Genomic DNA, 22,528 nt, shown 5'->3' with positions numbered 1-22,528 from the left:
TCTCCCTCATTGCTGATTATCAGCTTTAGTCCTGGTCCTTAAATTTCAAAAGGAATTAAAACTCTATTTGTGAAAATGCCCATGAAAAATAGGAAAAATCCTTACAATCCTAACATTTCTCACAAGACTCTCAGTTTTGTCAGTCATCTCTTTGTGATATCTGTGGTATATCTCACTTTAGTAAATTACTTTTTTTCCAGGACTCTGTTTCATAAGAACATAGTAGTGATTCTTAGAGGTTCCTATTGGATGTATCCTATCATATAACTTAGTTCATAGCTCATGTTGAATGAATTTAAGCCTTACTTAATGTTTTAAAAACTATTTCAAAGGCATTGTGTAAGGAACTACACTGTCTTGATAAACATTAATTACAGCCTACAGTACTTTTGTATTGCTGGCTATTCATTTCTAAAGAAGCCTTCTTTAGAAGGCTTCAGTTTGTAAATCTATGTGTTCCTTCTTCTAATTTAGCAGTCACTAGGTGCAATTTAGATTTCTTCCTTCACATTTATTTAACTTTTTTTCCCAAAGGTTTAATTTAATTTTGATTTCCTGGAATGTGTTGAATGTAATTGCTGTTCTCTTTTTTTTGAAAGTTTTTTCCTGTCTGTTGCAGCATGCACAACAAAAAGCCCTGACAGAAACCCAAAGTTTTCTGTGGGCATTAAAATCTGTTAGAAATTATAATTCTTCCCTTGAGACTTCCTATTCCCATTAATTTAACTTGTTATTTTTATGTGGAATATTCTGATTACTGGTATTTGTTAGTACTAGTGACTGGAAATTTTTGGTGAATATTAATTAAATTTAACTCTGTAAATATTTTGAATTTATTGCCCCTTCTGTTCATTCCTGGAGGTTTTCTTAATACTTCTTAGGAGTATTCTATTCTAGTAAATTCTCTGTGTGAAAGGTTTTGCCTTCTGCATATTTTTAGCATGTTCTGTGATTAAATGGGTCACATTTAACATTTTTCTGTAGTCACAGTTCTTTCCAGGCTAACAAGGTTAACTGCTGTTTTTAGGAAGAAGAAGTTTCTCCACAGTTGTTTAGTTTCCATGAAGCTGTGTCACAAATGGTAGAAATGGAAGAGCAAGTAGTAGAAGACCACAGGACTGTGTTCCAGGTAAAAGATGGACCTCCACTTTGTTTTAACGTAATTCAGGAATCCAGGTTTTCCCAATGAAAGTGCATACTCTTGAAGATGGAGGAGCATCTGATCCGTAGTCATTCTGTCTGTCAAAGATTCCTAAACTGATTTATTATGTTAAGCTGATTGTATCAAACAAACAGGAACAGATTCCATAACACCCAGTCTTTGTCCCTATGATTTCTGTGTCATTCCAGAAATTTAGTAAAATTTTCCTTTGCTGGACTGGTAATTAATAGTTATGTCTCTGTTGGTGCCATTTCTGTTTGGTTGTCTCCCTCCAAGTATTGTGTCTGAATCTGAGTATTCTTTTGTAACATCTCCCTCTGAGATCCAGAAGAGAGTCATGTATTTCAAACTGCCTATTTGATTCCATGTTACAGGTACATAAAGATTTCACTCGCTGTTAGTCAGAGCCTTTGGAAGCAATACTTCCCATGTAGTACTGGTCAGTGCCATAGAACCTTTTACACTCAAAAAATCATGGCAATAAGTTACTTGTTTTCAGAAGGAAATGTGGATTGCTTCTGTTCATAACCTTAAAGCCTTTAGGCAAGCTGTTTGGCACGTCTGTTCCTAGAGAACAGCAGACCATCAAACCTGTAGGGAATACAAATTATCTCCTCAGCCTAGGTATCTAGCTTAGTGGAACATTCACAATAAAGCAAGATGCTAAATAAAACATCTTACAGCGTATGTAGAGGTCTAGTTACTATGGAACATTAGCCCTGAAGTAAAACATATGGAAGTGTGAAAGTCATGTGCCATATGCTGAGCCTATGTCCTAATGCGGCTTCTGGAGGGACAAGATGAATTAGTTTAAGATGTAATTGCCTCTGTGTGTCCATCTGGCCTTCTGCTGGAGATTATTGCTCCTTCTGGCAGTCTCTGGGAGGAAACGTGTCCAAGCCTAAGGTCCCTTCGTTCACAGCATGGCTTGTTTATGCTGTGTGTATAGTTGGACTGCGCTGATACAAAATCCACAGCTGTACTAGGCATCTTCTGTCAATGTTCTCCTGATACACTACATCCTTTCCTAACAAAAATGGCTAAAATAGACCAATGCAACTCAGAGTGCTCTATGTGTTCAGGAGTCTTTTTCTTCAATGTACAAGGTTATGTTAGGTGAGATGAATCTTACCCTGGTGTAAGCTCCATCTCTTCTGAAAGCCAAAAAACAAACAAGGGTTTTGGACTACATTTTCAGTTTTGCTTGGGCTATGGAGCACAGAGGGAAGGACTTCATCTTAATATGTCAAACCAAGCTTTCTAGTATGCCTAGAACTGTCAGCTGCTTTCTTTTTTTTTTAAACCCCAAAGCATTTCCAATGGGCTCAGTTCTTCTGATCACAATTTTGCATGGTTCTGTAACATTTAAACTCCTGGCTGCACTCTTCTTTGCTGCAAGCTTTTTTTTCCCCCTCTTATATTTTGTAATGCTCAGAGTGCAAAGATAACCTTCTTTAACCAACCTTTATTGTATTCCTGCATGTGGATTTAGATCATATAATAGTGAGTTTAAAATAGTTATCCTTTTTATACAGCTTCTCTCAAAACAGGCCAGAATTATCTTGGCTCCTTGAATGCAATAATGACTCTGTGACTATATAGTGGTAAGCAGCCCAAACTTAGAGCCTGACTTCAAAGTTTGACTCTTGTCTAAGGGGAGACAAACATGACAAAGTTCGGTTCCCTAAATTTCTCATCTTTACAACCATCTAATGTTCTGAATTTGAAGAGAACTGGGTAGCTGGGGTTTGCCTGTGATGATGTGACACTGAAATTAAAAAATAACGTAGAAAAAATGCAGTTTTGTTGCATTAGGAATAAGGGTTCCTTTTTGGATTGAAATCTGGTTTATTGAGGTGACTAGGCTGTACAGTGTCTGCTAATTGTGTGAAAAAGTCTTAATCAGCTCTTTGTCTTGACATGTTGCTGATGTATTTTGTTGTATTTTTTAACTTTTATCTAGGAATCCATTAGATGGTTGGAAGTTGAAAAACTACTTCTTGAGATGACAGAAGAAGTAGACTATGATGTGGATTCTTACGCTACCCAACTTGAAGCAATTCTAGAGCAAAAAATTGATATTCTGACTGAACTTAGAGGTAAGTTGCTTTTAATCATTTCTCTGTACATTATTAGCATATGCCATGGAGACTTGGCAGTAAAAACAAGGAGGAAATAAAAAGTGGTTATATTCTAGGGTCTTTTTTCCCTGCTTATGCTGCCTTCAATGGAAGGAGCATTTATTCTGCAGTCTAAGAAAAAGTTCACATCTAAGACCAGTTCATCCTAATGTAAAGAAGGAGTCTATGCTTTACCTCCAGGAAGTACAACTCAGTCTTGCAACTTTTCTTTTTTTCAAAAACACTAAAGGAAGGTAAGAAAATCCAAACCAACTGTATGAAAAAGAATAGAAGGCCATGCAATGAGGAAAAAGCAGTAGGAACTGTCCCGTCCATGTTGTGTAGTGTAGCAGGGAGCCTGCTGTCATTTTTAAAACTGCTTAACAGTGCTGTCAAGCTCTGAGTATTTTAGTTGTTAGTTTCGTTTTTTTTAACAGCCTTTGTTTGAATTTTGTCAGCCTGTGTTTGTTGAAAAACAAACAGCATCTAATTCTTAGTGCCCAAAATTAACTCTTCCACTTGTCTTCTAAAATGAGCTTGTCAGTTGGTTATATCCTGGAGATTAATTTTCCTTTTCATTTTTTGTTAACTGTTTGGACTCCAGGAGACATACTGCTCTACTGGCAAAAGCTCAAGGGTGGGTTGGGGGGCTGATGGAACAGTTTTCTTGATCTATGTTAAAAAACTGTAAGTTAAAATCTCACTTTTTACTCAGTCTGAGTATCTGCTTGGAATACAAGCAGATCAGATGCGGCCTGCTTGCCTCCTGACAATGCTAGTTACACTTTTGCTAGGAGTTAAGAGTTTCCTTTTGTTTTTTTATGGATGATGGCTTTTGAGACACCAGCAGTAAAAAAAATACAGTTTAGATGGCTACCTGTTCTTCAAAAACTTAGCAGACAATGTTTTTGAAAAGCCTACTGGAGGTAAAATGCTAAGAGATCTTGCATCTTTACAACCAGCTTAATATAACGGTAGTTTTACAAGAGAAAACATTTATATGCTGTCTTGGTATCATCTATGTTGTGCTCATGGCATGTAATGGTCACTCTGCAATTGTTCAGCCTTTACTTCTGTCACTGTGCAATATGATGACATATTACTGCCATCATTTTGGTTTCCTTCTTTCCATTCTTGGGCATATTACTGGGGAATAGAAGGGATAGGAATAGAAAAACAAGGATGCTACACTTCCTTCCTTAAGTTTCTCCCACTTTTACTGAATTACAATGAAACTAGCGAACAGTGCATTTAACTATTTACAGTGAGTAAGTTCCAAAACTTATTCACAAATGTTTTTCACATTCATAAGAAAACAGAGGGGACTAGAATTTACTGTTCTGGGTTTTGGAATGTACTAGAAATAGCAGACTGTACTCTAAATATGATTTTGTATGTCCCTAAAAGGGGTTTGGAAGGTGTTGGGAAAGAATAGGATAGAGGTAGTATATATCTCCCTAGACTCTCTAAGATAGAAGGAGAATGGAAGTATGAACAGTTCACATGCTGGGAATACAGTCCTGCCATTTACAAACCTATCCTGCCTAGAGACAGGGGTAGTATCCAAGAAGACACTTGTTTGCATGGTTTTGAATGCAAGCTTAGCTCAATCCCTTAGTAGTTTGTAGTGTCAGCTATTTTCGTGGAGGAATGTTCTTTGTTGTTTGTTAGAGCTGGGATGTGGAGGATCAGGGCTTAGTTTCACGATCTGTTGAGCACAGGCACATCAGTTCTCATCCTTCTGTTTTTTTCCTTAAAGACAAAGTGAAATCTTTCCGGGCAGCTCTACAAGAGGAGGAACAGGCCAGTAAACAGATCAACCCGAAAAGACCACGTGCCCTTTGAAAAGGGCCTCTGCTGCTAAAGGAACCTGTACTGCTGTAGCACACATTTGTTACAAAACCTAGTGACCGAGAGAACTCAACTACTTGAAAGCGTAAAAATGTTAGCAATGTTTGTGGAAATCTCCTGTTTCTTATTCACCTGAATGACATTTTCAGTTTTATGTGAAATGCTCCTGATGTCTACAAAATGCTTCTAGACCAGACAGCACAACCTGCAGGGTCCAGATCTGTGAAGCACTTTGTTTAGATATTTCATTTATTCAAATAGTGAAATGTTTGGAAATACTTGCCATATTTTTAATAAAGTAAAACTGTGGCCATTAAAAAGTCACAGCACTTCCTTCTGACCATGTTCAGTTTTATGACAAAGACCAGCTGTGCAGTTTAAAATTGTGGCGTGCATGCACACCTCACTAGTGGTTTAACGTAACTTCTCTTCCACAAACAGCTGTGCTTAACTCTTCCCATTCTGTGCCTTGATGAAGGCTACTTAACCCTAAATATCCTCTTTCTGAAGCACAGCCTTAAAAAATACATTCCTTATTTGTCAATACAAATTACTTTAGTGTGTGTGTTTCAAGAAGACTTATTTTTTGGTGGATAGTTTCATTTCACAGGATGTGCCATATCATTTTAAGAGGAACTGCAGGCTGTTAAGAGTAGACAAACAGCTGGACATTCCATTTTTAGTGTGAAAATCTGGAATCTTGTTTTCTTTGAATACCATTAAGAATGGTTATATAATTTCAACAATTTATCTGTAACAATTAAAAAAAAACCAAAAAAATGAACAAATCAACAAAAACCCACAAAAATATAAATTAGTTGATGTATATTAAAGGGTAATGTTTTAAGTACTGAGGAGAGTTGTATCTTAGGATAATGCAGATAATATGATATGTGGTATGGTGTGATAATGCTATGTATGGATAAGTTAACTATCAAACTTTGGGGATAAATACGTCCATACTGGCCTTTCACATACTGTTTTAAAAACTTGGATTTTGATGCATGACAAAGTTACATGTACATTAACCGTAGTTTGCAGGTAGCTTGAGTAGTTCTGTTGCTTTAAGAAGTAGCTAATACCTATTTTTCCCTTTGTACAGTGCCAGCAGCTGAAAAGTGGGGTGAAATTGCATCATTTGACGATTTTGCACAATACCTCTACCTAGCGCTAATAGAAATCCCACAAATACCTGAATTCTCACAAATGGCGCCATGTGTATCAGCACTTTTTAGGTGGTGGCACTCAAGTTATTTTTGCAAGTCAGTATGCAAAAAAGATTGACCTTTCATGTAAGAACTGTAGATCTCTCTAGGAGTTCTCCCTCTTTCCAGGAGTTTGTATCAGCAGACTTTCCCTTGGGGATGTTTAAAAACTACTTTTGGAATACAAGCCTGTTTGTTTGTGCCAGGCCTGGAGGGGGGGAATAAAGGGAAGGCAATGAAAAGAGAGTTAAATGAGCCAGAACTTCTTGTAGTGTTTAATGTTTGTATCTCCCATAGAAAGGTAGGCTATGGGAAGCTCTTGTCGCATCATGGTTAAAAATAAAAAATCCTCTTGTGTGTAAACATGAAAACTGAAACAATGTAGATTTTACATAATGTGTTTAATAAATTAAGCTATTAAATGAATTACATCTGAGAATTTCTGTTATGCTTTGGGAAGGGTTTCAATTTGTAAGTAGATCGGTTACATTTCTGAAAAGGCCTCTGATTTCAAAATAAAGCCAACTCTTCTATACAAGTTTGTTATATGGAAGGAAGTTCCCCAGACCATTCTCCTGACTTTAATTTTGCAGCAGATCTTAAAAAAACATCACACCTCTTTCTGAACATTTTTTTAAGATCATCACCCATCACAGCTATAAGAAAAAATGCCAATGGAATAGAAGGCAATAGGTTCTGTTAGCAGGTGATAGTACAGGCTATCATACAGTATCAGAGGTCTTCTCTCAAGCTGCTCTAGACAATTTTTACTTTCTAAGAAACTTCTGAAGACTGAGGCATCCCACAGGAGTAACAGTAGCTTCCATATATCTGTTCATGCAAGCCTAGAACCGCAGCCAGGCTATGGCTTACTGTGGGTCCCACAAGGACAGAAAGGACAGTCAGCTTTCAGCACCTTTTTACAAAGCCCTGTAAATTACAAGTGTCCTGTCAAGTAGCACATGCTAGCTGCAACTGTCTACTGCCAGTCTTTGTGCCACAGCCTGCTATAAGTCAGATCTACACCTGATACTGAAGCAATTAGAATAAAGAAGAATTAATAGGGCTGGTTGTGGTACTTGAATTTCTGCAGCACATTGCCATAGCAGACTGAAATTACTTGAACAGGATTCAAACAAGCTTATATTCTATTCCTCTGCAGTAAAACAAAAGCACTAAGGAAGTGCACACAACAAGTGCACATATCTTCTGCACTTGTTCCTTCTGTATCAGTCCAACCATATTCTTTGTGGCTATCTAACTAACTCATCATTTGATTCACTTCACTGCATGAAGTGAAGCAGCACTAGAATTACTGAATAATTAAATAGTGAAATAAATGTGCAATTCAGTTTTTTAACTCAATGCTTCAGGATGCCTGTTTCTATACATGCTTCTGAATTGATTACTTTTAAAAACCATTAGGATGTTAATGGGGCTGCTAGCTGGACTCAGGACATCGTTTCCAACCTTAATGATGTGTATAAATAAAAGCTTTTCTTAGAGGAGGTTTTGCTAATTTGCATGCATTGCTCTAAATCTCACTGAAAGTTATGATCTGTGCTAGAATTTTTTCCTGCATTAACAGTGAAGGAGTTACCTTAAAAAATAGATACTTGAATTTAGTTAACAAAACACTCACCCTGCTGTCTGTATTTATAAGCCCTGGCCCACTGGTAGTTTTTTTTCCAGGTCCTACAGTGGAGGAGAGGGTAAAGGCAATAATGTAAATGATATCAAGCCCACAAGGTAAATTCTTTTCTTTTCTGAGAAACACTCACTGGGGTTCTCTAAGAGAAGCAGATTTTTAACAGGCTTGGCAGTTACCAGAAGGATGAGAAAGACAGGCATCTCAAATCAAAAGGAAGTGTTTCAATACACTTTAAAACAAACACACAAATGATTGATACCAAAAAAGGAATTGCTACAACTTTTTTTTTGTTGTCTAGACCCATTATGGGTTGTACTGTTGAGTATTGTACATGAATATACTGAGGTAAAGTCCATCACTGGAGAACACAGATTTCAATTATCATCAATCCATGTTTTGGATATATATTGGAAAACACAGTCATGAGGCAGTCCAGCACCTCGCTTCAGCTCTGGAAGAATTTGCTGCTTTTAAAAGACTGGGCAGCAGCTCCTTGCCTACTGTCTGCGATAAAATCACATCTAACATTTTGAGTCCAAGCATACCCACTGTATTCTGTTCATTGCTTTTACGAAGAGCTTGTCCCATTGCACTCACTCTGGCTTGGGTAAAACTTTGGTGAAAAAATACAGCATCTTTCATTCTTCTAGCAGTATCTATGAAAAATGGATGCCTTCTGAATTGAAGCCATGCAGCAATCTGAAAGATTGAAATACGTGTATGACAATTCTAGCAATTTAAACTTCAGCTTGAGGCATTTTTAAGATGTGCACAGAAAATAGCATGAAAGCAACCATCAATGATCAACTGCAAAAAAAGAATTTTAACAAATCTCAAACTAGAAGTTATTAGCAAATTTGCCATTTTAGAGATGCAGGTTTATTCTCCAGGAAGTTACTTATGTTGGATCCTACCAGGTTCACTATGTTTTTTCGGAGAGCATTACCTGTCTTAGCTCTCCAAATGAGAAACAGCTAGGAACTTTTGTCTTGAATTACAACAGGATTCATGATGCCACCCGAGGTAAGAGTGGAATATAGCAGTTAATCATTCATATTTAAAATTATGCTATAGACTACGGCCTAATCCTCAAGGCAGAGAAAAGCCATGTAAAGCTCTAGAAAAATTTTAATAACCAGTTTACACTATGGCCATTTTTAAAGGAGACACGGAAGGGTCTAGTACAGAAACACCTGAAACAGGAATCCTTACCTAGTTGCTCTCAATATTATAAACAGCATTTGAAATATATAAGTAGGCCTTAAGTGTTTGCTCATGTTCAGGACTGGAAGCAAGGAGTGTCAGGTACTAAGAGGGAAACCCTAGTATTCCTGTGCAACCCAATACTAATCTGTGCTATGCAGCTACAGATGCAGGTAGAATTTCAAGAAGCTTAAAAGGAAGGCATAAAGAGAAAAAAAAAAGAATACCGAATGAAATCGTCTATATCCATTGAACGGGCTCGTTTTTCAGAGTAACCTGTATCTTTTAGGACTGTCTGTATTTTCTCTGCAATTTTGAAATTTTCAGGAATTTCCTGTCAATGAAAAATGGGATAGAAATGATTTTCTACTCAAAACACAGGAAAAGGTTCATTTAAATAATTAATTATTTCCTGTTCTTAGAACAGTTCTTGTTTCAAATGAAAAAATGTAAGTTATACTTTTTCTATTATGGATTATTGTATTATTCTGTTGAATCTGAATTTCTGTATCTCAGTTCATTCATTATATATGAATCACAACAGTATTGAAAAGCAGACAAGAAATGTTTTATTAAATTAGTAAAAGACCTTGAGACATACAGATATGGACAATATAGTTAATTTTAAGCTTTTTTACTATGATTTAATTACCCTTTTAGATTTTTTTCTACGAAAAGAGGCAAGTTCCTCCAACCTTCAAACTCTTTTGGAAAAACTTTGATACATTAAGCTTTTCAATGTTAATTTTTTACTCTTATAAAAGTCAGTATGTAGGCCACAGAACACAGAAGTAGAAGAGATTAGGAAGGAACTTACTGTATTATGTAAGGAACAATGAACTCGGTAATTATGATCCAGCAACTGCTCTACAGCACTTGATCTGAAAGAAATAAATGTTTAGCATGAAAACTGAACTGTGACTCTTGTTCACTCAATCAGTTGTTAATATCTACTATAAAAAACTGTAATGATTACGCAGAAATGTTCTTCATAAAAAGCTGCCTCGTTTTCCTCTAAAAGAAAAAGCTTGTGACATCAGTATAACTCATCCACCATGGTTTATCACTGACTATGTAAGACTGCTATGCATTTGCACAAAAGAAATGGTTAACAGAGAGAAGTTACTTACTTAAATGCTGCAGAGAGTGTCTTGTTTTTCCTAACAAAGGCTATCCTTACCAGACCATCCCACTCCTGAAATTGAAAATTTCAGAATTTTAGAAAGTAACATACAGCTACTACAAACAAGAACAGTTACTACTGACAATTTGAGAACAATACTGAACACAAAGGAATATCCTTCATGGAAATGTCCTTCTAAACAACAGAAAACCAGCTGTATCTTGGACAAAGCAACACAAATGGAGGAGAAAATACTTCACCCCCAAAACCCTTTGAATTGTACTTTTTCATGCTTAGGTGCTATTACGAGCAGAGAAGGCAGATACTTGAAGAAAATCTGGCTAACCTTGGGCAAGGCTGAAATGGTCTTGAAATGTTTTATAAATTAAGAATACTCTTCTGTAACATTTGTCTTCTGAGATTACACACACTTGTCTGAAGATAAATCTCATATATTCCTTTGATCAAAACCTGCAAATTTATCAGCCAGAAACATCTCTGGGAGACGGAAACCATGATGAAAGGGACATTATTACCAACAGTTCTCCAACTGACCTTGGTCTTATGAGAGATACTGTACACAAAGCTGCCCCCATGATGGTGGCATGTTCTGTTAATGTTGTAACACAAGCCTGATCAACAGAGAAATAAGCATTTTGGAAACTCCAATGAATAGCTGGTAGTTTGTACTAGAATCAGCACATGGAATTGAGTAGTAAGTGGGAAGAAGTATGAAATTATCTCTAACATGTTATGCTGAATATACATTGCTCACCTGGAAGTTGATAGGTGGTGGTGGGTTCTTCGGCTCTATTCTGACAACGCTGGATTCGACTTTGGGAGGAGGCTTGAAGTTGTTCTTTCCAACCTGTTAGATAAGAGCAGTCAAGCAGCTGTGTGAATAAGCAACAAACTCCTCACATCCCTTGCAACACTCTTCTTTTGTGTTTGATAGCTGAGTTACCTAAAGGCAGAGTGACATACCTTCATCAGATGGTCCACTCGAGCCAATAGCTGAGTGTTAATAGAGAGTCTGCAGTACAATTTGCTTCCTGGTTTGGCAACCAAACGAAGTGCAAACTCCCTTTGAAACATAAGGATTGCACACCTGAGAATAACAGAAATGAAAAAATCAATTCTATGTATTCAATTTTTATGTCAGAAGCCAACTAACACACTTGGAAAACACACAGTTTGCCTCAGCACTTAGAAGAGTAAACGTTCATAATAAACAACTCTGCCTTGATTTGTGTGTTAAAAAAACCCAAAACCCATCACAGAACTTGGTGAAGCCATCCAAGTCTCCTTAAATCTATTACATAATTTGATTATTTATACTGCTAAATGAATCAGAATCAAAGAGACAGTCTAGTGTTAGAGTTGCCTGACTGTAATAAATCATTTAGAGTAACTCTCTGCTGAGTCCTTCAAATCCAAGCTTTCCAAAATTGACCGATAATGTTACCAATGTTCCTTTGAGAGAAATCAAAAGCTGCTGACATACTGATGTCTGACACACAGAGCAGTTACATTTTTAGATCAGACAACAAGAAAGTGACTTGGCATTGATTCTACCCTTTCCAGCCTAACTTAGATAGGAAGGTATTTGAAATGCTATGATGCCCTGCTTATCCCTGGAATAGTTATAATACTAAGGAGATGTAACTCCTGTTTTTATCTGCTGGGCACGCACTGTTGCCAAGTTTAAATTTTCTCCTCATGCTCAATACATCAACATTAACTTAATTTCCAGGCACTGTCAGACTATGTATTACAGAAAATCTTTAGTGCAGCTCTGGTCCATCAAACTTGTATCTTAGGAACTAAAAAAATAATGGATTTTAAAACATTTTTTAAACTATTTTTCTTCCTCCCAAGTAATACAGAGCTCTATTCTTCCACATACCTGAAAAAAGGTCTATGAAGCAATAACTTGAAAACAAAAGGTGAAGAAATCTGAGAAAAAAAGAATTAATAATGTTAGTATAATTCCTGGGAAATCAGCATTTAAAAATAATTTTTTAATGTTGTTGTATGCTATGTTGTTCGTCCCATACCTGGTAAGGCAAGTTAGCCACACATGCATCAAAGAATGGTAAATCTGTTTTCAAGACATCTCCAACCTTGATTTCAAGTTTGTTTGCTAGACACCTGGGGAAAAAGATACCTTGTGGTTATCCTCAGAAAAGCACTGTTGCCAAAATTTGTACCAAAGTAGCTCTGCTGCTTTACGTGCTCCCTGTTTCCATAATTGATACTCACGTGCCCTGGACTCTCTTCTGAAGCTCACCAACAAGTCTAGGGTCAATTTCACATGCAATAACCTGAAAAAAAAGTATATATTTGCAACTCCATGCATCTCCTAACTGGAATTTAATCATAAAACCCCAACCCTGTATCTGTTGCTGTGGGTTGAAAGAATCCTTTCAAAGTCCCTATTAGGCTATGCACCTTCTACCCTCTCCAAATACAAGCAAGCTTTACCATATAAATGGATAACAGCAATGGATAAAACCACACAAAATTTATGTGATCAGCTAAAAACCCACTGGGGTTATTCATACGTTAAGAAAAATATCAATGGAGTAATTCTACTTATGTTCATCACACCTCTGAAGACTCTTCTGTTTGTTGTAGTCTAAGCCCCGGCACAGTCAGAGCTTGGGAAGTGAGAGAATTTGCACTTACTTTTTTGACTTTCTCCAGCATCTTTACTGTCAGGTTTCCAGTTCCTGGGCCCACTTCCAGAATGACATCTGTGCGGCGCAGGGCAGCCTATGGACAAACGGCATTTTGAGTGCTTCCACAGCACCAATCTCGTGCAATCATTTGACTTTAGAATGAAAGTAAGCGCTTTTGACACAGTAAAAAGTTGGAACTGGGTATTCAAGGGAGCGCGAGAGTCGTTTAGAAAGGAAGGAGTGGGAAACGGGGAGAGCAGGAATGTCCTGGCGCTGGTTCATGCCGCATTGCTGGCCACGCGTGAGTAACCAGCGGGCACCCACGTTAAGAGACAGACGAAGGCCAAGGCCACCACGCACTCCGACGGGCGGCACCCGGCTCGGCGCGCTGTCCCGGCCCGTCCCGCCAGCCCCGGCTCCCGGGCCCGCCGCCGCCCCCACCTTGTCGATGATGCTGTTCACCACGAGCGGGTTCTTCAGGATGTGCTGCCCGGCCCCGGTGTTGAACAGGATGCCTGGGGAAGAGACTGCTGTGTTACCGTGGGCAGCCGCGATCCGCCGGCACCCCGCCAGCGCCGCCTCGGGTGCCAGGGCCGGCCCGGCCTCGGCTCCCGGGATCCTGCCCGGCCGCCCGCCCGCTCCGCTACGCTCCACACTCACCGCCGGCGCGGCCCTCCCGGCGCTCCGGCCGCTTCCCGGCCTTCGCCTTGGGCATGGCGGCAGCTCCGCTCGGCTCCCTTCAGACCCGCTCGGTCCGGTCCGGCTCGTCTCACCTCGGCCCCGCCCGGCTCGCTCCGGCCCCGCTCGGCTCGCTCCGGCCCCGCTCGGCTCGCTCCGGCCCCGCTCGGCTCGCTCCGGCCCCGCTCGGCTCGCTCCGGCCCCGCGCCCCACGTGCCGCGCGGCACCGCAGCTGGCGAGCGGCCCCACGTGCGGCCGGCGGGCAGAGCAGCGCCCCCTGGCGGGATGGCGGACCGCGCGCGCGCTCGATCCTCCTGGGAACGGCGGATCCGTCCCACCCTTCGGGCGATGGGAGCAGCCGTGAGGCCTAAGTGACCGTGGGCTACAGGGGCGACGGATGTCAGCGGGTCCACAGAAGCTTTCCAAGGTTTATTAGTAAATAACACACGGCCTAAAAATGTGTGTGTTTAGTAGCCCTACCTAGTCCGTAAGCAGACGGCAGTGGGTTTTGGATAAAGGGGCAGGGCGGAAAGAAAAAGAGAAAAGGCGAGATGAATGAAAGAGGGGGAGAAGGAGGAAAAAAGAGGAAGAAAAAAATGGAAAAGAGGAAAGAGGGGAAGAAGGCAGGAAAGGAAGGAAGGAAAGGAAGGAAAGGAAGGAAAGGAAGGAAGGCTGGATGGATTTGCAGGGCGACCCTCATCAATTTCTGCCGATAAGATAATGCGGCGCGTTAACGCCCAGACTCCGCACAAAGCGCCCGGCCGCTCGTGGCCCGGAGTCACAGTGCCGGTGCAGTCATTCCCAGCCGCTGCCACGCCAATAAAGTACACTCGTTTTTTTAATCCTTTCTGTATTTTTTGCTTTACTTTCTCATACATACATTTTTAGCGTTATGTTCTGACATGAACACCACGCACCCCTGATGTCCCCCCCTCCCCTCGGGAACGTTTCAGGGAAGCGCCGTCGGATGCCGCGCGCGCCAAACCGCCCTGCGCGCGTGTAGCCGCCGCCTGACGTCAGCGGGCAGCGCGCTCCGGGAGCCCCGCCCCCGACTCCCGGCCCCGCCCCCGACGCTCCAGGCCCCTCCCCCGCCCCTCTTTTGCCGGCGGAGCAGCGCGGGAGCGCTCTGGCGTCGCGGGGACGTGACGTCAGGGTCGCGCGCCGGGGAGGCGGTGGTGCCGGAGCGGCGCTCGCTGGTCCCGATTCGAGTGAGGCCGGGAGGGGACGGGACGGGACGGGGGGAACGGCGCCGGCGGCTGCCAGCGGGGCAGCGCTCGGGGCACGGAGCCCGGGGCTGCGCCGCTCCCGGCGGCGCTGCTCCTTCGTACTCGCTTCGGCTGCTGCTCTGCCGGCTGTGCCCCCGTTCGCGCTGCCCGAGCCGGCGCGGCTTCGGCGTGGAGTGCCCGCCACGGTACCGGCTCCGGGGCACCGCCCCCGGGGTTAGGGCAGCCAGGCCTCCCGTACCTATTACTGGTGGCCGCGGCAAAGGGCCTGCTCGGAGCAGGAAGTAAATAACTGTTACCTAATTCCAGGGAACAGTTTCCCGCTTTCTCCTTGAAACAGTTTTTAGTTAGGCTGGAATTAATGGAAGGCTTGGGAGGAAGATGAGGCGCTAACCCGAGAGAACTTGTTTTGTGCGGGAAGGGGCGCGTACTTGCCTTTATTCCAGGTGGTTGTTTTCTTCCTGCAGGCTGAAGAACAGCAATTTTTCTGCCGAGCAGTCTTCCCTTAAACAGAGGCAGGCTCAGTGCAGCAGTGGTGAGTTATTTCTCCAATTTGTTACCGTGGAAGACAGAACTATGTGTAAAATATAAGGACAAGGCCCTAAATGCAATGGTGTTGCAGCTTCCCACTTACACTTCCATGTGCCTTGTTTCCCATGTCTCATACGTGAAGTCATATCTGCAACATATTTGGTCTGGCTTTTAAATCAGCTCACACAGCACATCAGCAAAATGCTGCTGAATTCAAATTTATATGTATGTAGGATATATCCGAGTTTTTGCAAAAAGCATGTCCCTTATGGAGTTTGGTTTCTTCAAACTTCATGGCAACACCAAATTTGTTACTGCTCTCTTGTTTTTCTTCTCTCATTCTTTCACTGTACTGTTCTCATCAGGGACACTTATTATCATGTGTATAAATGATAAAGGTGTTTGTCACCCATGCTTTACATATAACATTTTGGAACTGTATCATCAAAAGTGGGAGTTAACTGTAGTTAAAATGAAAGGGTTTAAACCTGTTTCAGAGCATGAGGACTGAATGAAACATGCGTTTCCATCTCAGCTGTGTGGCACTAGTTTAAGTGGTCTGTCAGGTCTTTTTAAAAATCCATTAAATTAGATAAATTAGGAAGAAATTAAAGGAATGAGATTGACCTTGTAGTATTGGTCATCCTAGAAAGTTACTATTAAATGTTAAAAATATTCTTACATCGTCTTTGTATCCATTTGTCTTTTCCTGTGTCATCAGTCCTGAACACTATGACACAGTAATTTTTGAGTTAATCCTTGGAATTGTCTCACTCATTTTTTTGCTCCCTGGTCTTTCTGTTGGGAATTTTTGGTCACTTTGGTGGCTACTATTTAAATCAAAGTTCATTCTTCTTCTCAGAGTTTTTAATATAATCTGATTGACTTTCCTTAACATTGTTGTCAGCCTTGCTTGTTGCTGTCCTTTGTTACTGTGGTCCTCGCTGTTCTTAGTTCTTGTATCATTCATGTCTTCTGCATGCTTTTTTCAGACCTAAGTTTTAGTTTCAATGTTAAATTTTTCTAAAAATGAAATTTTGGAAATTCTACTTCTGTGTTTCTGTCACTACCAGTATGGGAAAAAAACACCTCTAACTCTTCGCTGCTCAGACATTTTGTCTTCTTTACTGTGGCTTAAAAATTGGGCAAACTTTAGATAGCTTGGTTCAATTACATAAAGAAAAATTAATATGTAGGTTCTGAAAAATTTTAGTAATGCTTAATATTAGTCATTGTGTTGGTTTTGGTGATTGCTGTAGTTATTAGTGAGTTTAAGTAGTACCTTCAATAACCAGGATAGTTTTAGTTCTTTTGGGTGCATTCCTCAGTAGGACTATGAGCATGTGGCATGATTGATGCAGATAACTGCAATGCTAGAAAAGAGATTTGTGGAGGAGTTTGTGGAAGGCCGGAGAAAAATCAGTGTAACTAACAACTTTTCCTGAAGGTGAGAGTATCCTTGGTAATGTATCTTATCTCTATGACTGAATGCCAGTGTTTGTGTTACTTGTTTCAGGAGTTCTTGTGGCTTTTCAGCATGGAAACTTTTTTTTTCCTGTTTTCCTTGAAACTTTTTTTTTTCCTTTCCTTGCTGTAAATGACAGTCCCAATTTTCTACTTCTGAGCTGCAGGGTGTAGCTTTAAAGTTGTTTGTTAGTTGTATAATCTGTTGGTAGGAAGCAGCAAGTCCTCTTTGTAAGCACTCTTCGGGGAATTAGTTTTAGGTGTCTGCAAAGTCTTCCTTAGGTTCCACTGTCTTAAACAACATTAAACCTTACCTCCTCACAGATAATTTGCTTTAGACCACAGACTATCCTAGTAGCTCTGACCTCTCTCCAGTTTGCTCCTTCTTGAACTGAAGAGAGGGAGAACTGTGAGAATCAAGCTGGAAATGGAGTCCTACGAACCATCTCAGACACTGGGTAAAGCAGGATCACCATATCCTCAGAGCCACTGGTGCTTTTGAAGTAGCCCAGAATGTATTTGCATTATGATCAGAGAGAGCACACTGTATTTTGTGTAATGTGTTTATGACTTTGTCTTCTGCTGATTTCATAAAATCTTAATTTATTCTTGCACCTTCTTACAGCTGGAAAGAATTAATTGAATCCTTAACAAAAGAGAACAAAAATACACAGAATTAATTATCTGGATATGAGTGAGTTGTTACACTGCATTCTCTCAGAAAAAGTGAAGTAGGGAGGTGTTTAGTGATGAAATCCTTTGTTTTGTACCCCTTCAGATGTTTAGTAGTTGCCAATTTCTTTTCATAGCTCATGTGATTTTAAAATTAGGATGCTTTTTAGTGTGAAGGGAAAAGTACCTAGATACCCTAGATACTTATTTGTTAGTATCAGAAACATTGACTGTTAAGGAAAAACATTAAACTGACATGTTCTAGTATAAAACTAGAACATTTAAGACATTGAATACTTTCTAGTGAAAGGGATTTCTTTTCCTTCCTCAAATATGTTTGTGTGCAATTTGGTTGTTATAGCAATAGGTGTGGACCACAGAAAAGGCAGTGAACATTCCTGATACTGCTCAGTGTTTATTGTGAAGACACAGACTGATGTTAGTAAACAAAAAAAGGAAATGACACCCTTACTCAGTAATCAAACCTGGAAATTCTGGCTGTTGTGACACAGATGCAGACCTTTAGACCATTCCTTCTAAAAATGTGTTGCTTATAAGGTTGACAGACTGCCAAAATTTCTATAGGTGCCTCATGTTTCTGAAAGTACCCAAAAGACAATAGCTATTTAATACTCACCTTCTTAATTGCATCTCTAGGACAGTCTTGTAGATATAGTTCAGTACTGAGTAAAGCTGTAGAAGTCCCATGAACTATGGAGAAAGTCCTTGTCCCTGTGATTTAACCAGTCTCTGGAGTAACCTGTGTCCCTTTTGCCTTTCCCATGCAACAGCTGAAGTCAGATATTTAAATAGTGAGGATTGTCTCTATCTCATCAATTAAAAAAGAAAAGAAAAGAGGGCAGTATGAGAGTATCACAACAATCTAAGATTGGAGAGATCTGGGTTTAAACTCCCAAGGTGCAGCTGTATCTGTCTACAGGAATAACTTTCACAAGTGCATCTCTACATGGCAGTAATTAAAACTGCATTTTGAGCAGATCCCACTAAGATAGGAGCTGGTGCCCTCCCTGAGTAGATTGTCTTTACATGGAGCATGCAGAGAATAAGCTCCCTGTAGAAATCCTGTCAGTGAGAAGGGAAGGTAACAACTTCGTCAGAGTTGAAATTACATGCTAGGACTTGAACCTGAAGGCATTGTTTGAAGTCATGTAGTCCTCCTTGCTCCTGTAATGTCCTCTAGTGTTTGTGGAACAGTGTGCTTAGATGGCTTGACTTTTTGGCTTGTTTGGTTTTTTTTTATTGTGTGTGCCCCCAGGATCCCACCGCTGTCTTTTGCTGGGCAGTTATGGCTCAGTCACAGTTTGTAAGCTTGTTCTAAGTTTACATCACATTTTGTCAAGAGTGTGAAATAAAAGCTGCTTGCTGCTCTGTCTGCTTTTTTATGCCTAGCACATTTACCTGTCAACAATGTGGTGTGAAAATTATTGGAAAACATGATCCAAAGGAAAACCTGCGTTTTTCCTGCTCCTTCCCTCTTTGGGTATTTAAGGGGTTCAGGGAGAAGCAGAGGGTTATACTATTTATTTTGGTCACCGTAGCTCTTTGTTTTAGGTTAACTAATTTGTAGCTAGCTTAAACTGCAAATTCAAGTTTTGTACAGTAAGGATTGATTCAAAATATTTTGTTGAAATTTTTAAATTTCTCTTTATTTTCTTTCTGTTTTTTTTTAAATTAGAAATTAATACAAGTAAAATAGTGACTTACTAGAAGAAAACAGAAACTGTTCAGAGGAATTTTTAAAAAGCAGTGGCAATAGACAGCTTTTTTGCATGTCTGCCATTTGTATTTGCTACACGTTTATTAGATGTTTTTCCAGTTAATTTTTTGCTATCCAAATCATACAGATTATACCACTTCACTAAATATTTTACAGTATTTATAAACATTATTTGTAGTTGACCTATCTCTGGGGAGATTATTTTCTAATTCAGTTTTGCTATTTGGCTTGTGATGGCCTCATCTAATGATCTTTATATGGGATCAAAAAGCAACTGTGCAAATTCATTGGAGACTAAATCTTGAGGGCTGTTAAATAGAAAATCCTTGAACCAGAGTTTTCTGGATGGCAAGCCAGCATTATGTAAAATGTTCTGACCTGAGTATCTGCTGTGGTTTTGACAGAGCAAGAGCATTGGATTAAATAAGTTTTTGTTCTAACCCACTAAGCTGTTTGATTTTTCTTGAGGTTTTTTTTTTTTGAGCAGTAGCTCAAACCATAGCTGCTCCATAGTTTTTACATGGAAGTACAAACCTTTTCAGGAATGAGAAACATTATTAAAAAAGAAGCAAATATTTCTCTTTGATTTTTGTTGTTGTCCTTTGTTGTTATCTTTAGAACTGCCAGCTAATTGTTTTGAAATAAGAAACTGGAAAAAAGTCACTTGTTTTTTGTGCTTGCATTTTATTAACTCAAGTATGTCTTCTAATGAGAAGTGTTCTAGTGGAGTATATAAATTTCCAGTGGAAGCCAAAGCCTTCAGGTTTTTCCTCCCTCTTCTTAGACATGTTTTTCTAGAGGTGCTACTGCTGTTGCTGGTGGGTTCAGCTGTGGCCAGTGGCAGGTGTGTCTTGGGGCCATCTGGCACTGCTTCTGTCAGACGTGTGGGAAGCCTCTTGCAGCTGGTCACAGAAGACACCCCTGTAGCAACCCCCCTTCTGCTACCTTGTGCACAACTGGTTAAAGCAGAAAGATTGGAAGGTTCTTCACATGGAAAGTATAAAGCAGAGATGGAGTCAACAATTTAATTATTGCTGTGAGGAGAGATGTGATTTTGTGTTTCATGGGTTTAAATGTAGACTTTTTTTAACCTTAGGACCTTCAAATTTTAGTCAGTTTTTTTAGAGGATGGTTGGAGATTTGGAGATGAAGAACTTTTTTTTTCAATTGTGCAATGCTATTACTGGTATAAAAGCTCTCCAGTATTGTGGCTAGTTTTGTTGTTAAGGTGATTTTTCTAAAAAAAAAATTAAAATTTTTAAACCTGTGTCAGAATAAATTTCATGTCTTCCACTTCGTTACTATTACTGTAACAATTTTAATCTTGATCTTTTTCCTGAAGGTGGAAAAATAAACCTTTTTTTCCCATTAAACAAAAGCAAATCACAGAAGTGATTTCCAATCAAGATATTACAAAAGACCTCCAAGACTGAGTCCAGCCTTTGACGGATCACTACTTTGTCAGCTACACCACTGCACTAAGTGCCACATCCAGTCTTTTCCTGACCACCTCCAGGGATGACAACTCCACAGCTTCTCTGGGCAGCCCATTCTGATGCTTATTAATCCTTTCCATGAGGAAATTCCTCCTGATGCCCCACTTCAACCTCCTTCTCTCTCTTCTTTGAAGAGAAACTGTTCTTTGTTGATCATTTAGAAAACCTAAGTATATGAATATTCAACTGTGTATCTGTTATTAAAAGTTAATTAGGCTTTAAACTGTATTTTTTTTAAGCAGAAAACAGACTTCATAGTTTCTTTCATATATGTGTCTTTTTCTTCTTGTAACATTGTTTCTGTGGTCATTATAAGTGTAATTTCTATCATCTGGAGAGCAGGGTTTTGTTTTGCCTTCATAGAGTACAAGAGTGCAAACCACGTATATAAACTGGAAATTTGGCAATATGCATTTATAGTTTAGCTGGTTAGCATTTGTATGCTAAATAAGAAGGAAACCAAATACATTGAGGAAATTCTGTATCATGTAAGACTAATTGTGAGACTTAATGCTTTCTTTTTTAATTAATATGAATCGTTTGGATGAATTTGAGTTATAGAATGTGACTATATGAATGTGCCTTTTTCTGTCTTGAAGAAAAAGTAAAATGCAAAAATGTTAATTATCTGCATTTTTGCCTCTTTCAGACAACCCCATGGTTTGCTCTGCTTACAGCTGAGTAATTATCTCTAGTTGCAGTTTTGCTCTTAGCTGCTGTGCTTCACAAGAGAGGTAACTGTTTTACAATCAAAATATTTCCTGCAGTTCCTCTGATCTAGCAAATGTGCATGTAATGATTGATTTAATGCCTGCTCCTTCTGCTGAGAGATTTCTGAAAGCAAATAGTTCTATCCCTGTACCTCAACTGCCTGTGAGTGGGTGTCGTGCTATCTTTACACTGTGTAGTCTAATGAAAAATAAGCGTGGGGTGTTTGGATAATAAGAATGGAAAATACCCGTCTATATTTGCTATCTTTTTCTCATTAGGTGTTTTTTCTCCTTTTTAAATGTTTTCAGATTTTCATGGATCTCAACAGTGCTAGCACTGTTGTTTTGCAAGTCTTGACGCAAGCTACTAGCCAAGATACTGCAGTGTTGAAGCCAGCTGAGGAGCAACTGAAGCAATGGGAGACACAGCCAGGTTTTTATTCAGTCTTGTTGGTAAGATACAGTGAAAAAGTGCTACTAAGTAAACTCTTAATAATTTTGAGTACTGGTCTCTAGAACACGGTTGAGCCATAACCTCTGGCTGAGGGGAAGCCCTGAGTTGTCATGGTCCAGGCAGTAGAATCCTTATGCTGAAGGATGTGGTAAGTAGGATACAACAGTGCTAGGCATTGTCATCACTGTATCTCAAAGTAAGCTCTTTTCCCAGGTATTCAGAAGGTGGAAATCCAGTCTCTAGCAGTATGAGTGGGCAGTAGTGCTAAATCTTTTACTTGCCTGTTGTGAATTGTGGATGGTAAAAGGCCAAGAGGGCCCTACTCAAAGGAATTGCCTTTACTGCCTCAAGAGGCAGGGGACCTTTTATATATCAAGGCAATAAGGACCTTTCCTTTTCTGGGAAGATGATGCTTTATGAGCATTTTCATAGAAGTTCCCTCATGCTTTCCATTGAATTGTGTGATACCTCTCTGGGATTACTTTCCTTTTTGTTAGTGGAGGGAAACTCCCAGGGAGATTAACTGACCTGGCTATGGTAGTAAGGTCTGGAATGGGGAAGATGAA

At 39.9% G+C, this 22,528-nt stretch overlaps 3 protein-coding genes across 6 annotated transcripts in view; 2 read left to right on the top strand and 1 right to left on the bottom strand.

The window, feature by feature from the left end:
• KIF2A (kinesin family member 2A) overlaps positions 1-6,764 on the top strand; it is a 58,108-nt gene extending 51,344 nt beyond the window's left edge. For all 3 annotated transcript variants that reach the window (XM_054652017.2, XM_054652015.2, XM_077172224.1), the window contains 3 exons: positions 1,028-1,129; positions 3,126-3,261; positions 5,042-6,764. In XM_054652017.2, coding sequence (XP_054507992.1) covers positions 1,028-1,129; positions 3,126-3,261; positions 5,042-5,127 — 324 coding nt within the window. In that variant the 3' untranslated portion in view covers positions 5,128-6,764. The remainder of the gene's footprint in view (positions 1-1,027; positions 1,130-3,125; positions 3,262-5,041) is intronic.
• DIMT1 (DIM1 rRNA methyltransferase and ribosome maturation factor) lies at positions 6,721-13,849 on the bottom strand. Its single transcript, XM_054652018.2, has 12 exons — positions 13,657-13,849; positions 13,438-13,511; positions 13,004-13,090; positions 12,578-12,639; positions 12,373-12,466; positions 12,222-12,271; positions 11,300-11,423; positions 11,091-11,183; positions 10,323-10,387; positions 10,010-10,073; positions 9,420-9,526; positions 6,721-8,688 (listed from the first exon to the last, which is right to left on the bottom strand). The coding sequence occupies exons 1-12, from the start codon at positions 13,709-13,711 to the stop codon at positions 8,646-8,648; spliced, it is 918 nt and encodes a 305-aa protein (XP_054507993.1). The 5' UTR covers positions 13,712-13,849; the 3' UTR covers positions 6,721-8,645.
• Positions 13,850-14,747: 898 nt separating this feature from the next.
• IPO11 (importin 11) overlaps positions 14,748-22,528 on the top strand; it is a 79,795-nt gene continuing 72,014 nt past the window's right edge. Inside the window, exons 1-4 of one of the 2 annotated variants that reach the window (XM_077171198.1) lie at positions 14,748-14,882; positions 15,365-15,432; positions 21,448-21,532; positions 21,818-21,961. In XM_077171198.1, the coding sequence (XP_077027313.1) occupies positions 21,824-21,961 (138 nt within the window). In that variant the 5' untranslated portion in view covers positions 14,748-14,882; positions 15,365-15,432; positions 21,448-21,532; positions 21,818-21,823. Of the gene's footprint in view, positions 14,883-14,947; positions 15,086-15,364; positions 15,433-21,447; positions 21,533-21,817; positions 21,962-22,528 lie in introns of those variants that run through there. The other variant, XM_077171199.1, reaches the window with a different exon arrangement.

Source organism: Agelaius phoeniceus, chromosome Z (genome assembly GCF_051311805.1).
Source record: "Agelaius phoeniceus isolate bAgePho1 chromosome Z, bAgePho1.hap1, whole genome shotgun sequence".
Taxonomy (NCBI): Eukaryota; Metazoa; Chordata; class Aves; order Passeriformes; family Icteridae; genus Agelaius; species Agelaius phoeniceus.
The sequence above is the reverse complement of the archived record's forward strand: the minus strand, read 5'-3'. Positions and strand labels throughout refer to the sequence as shown.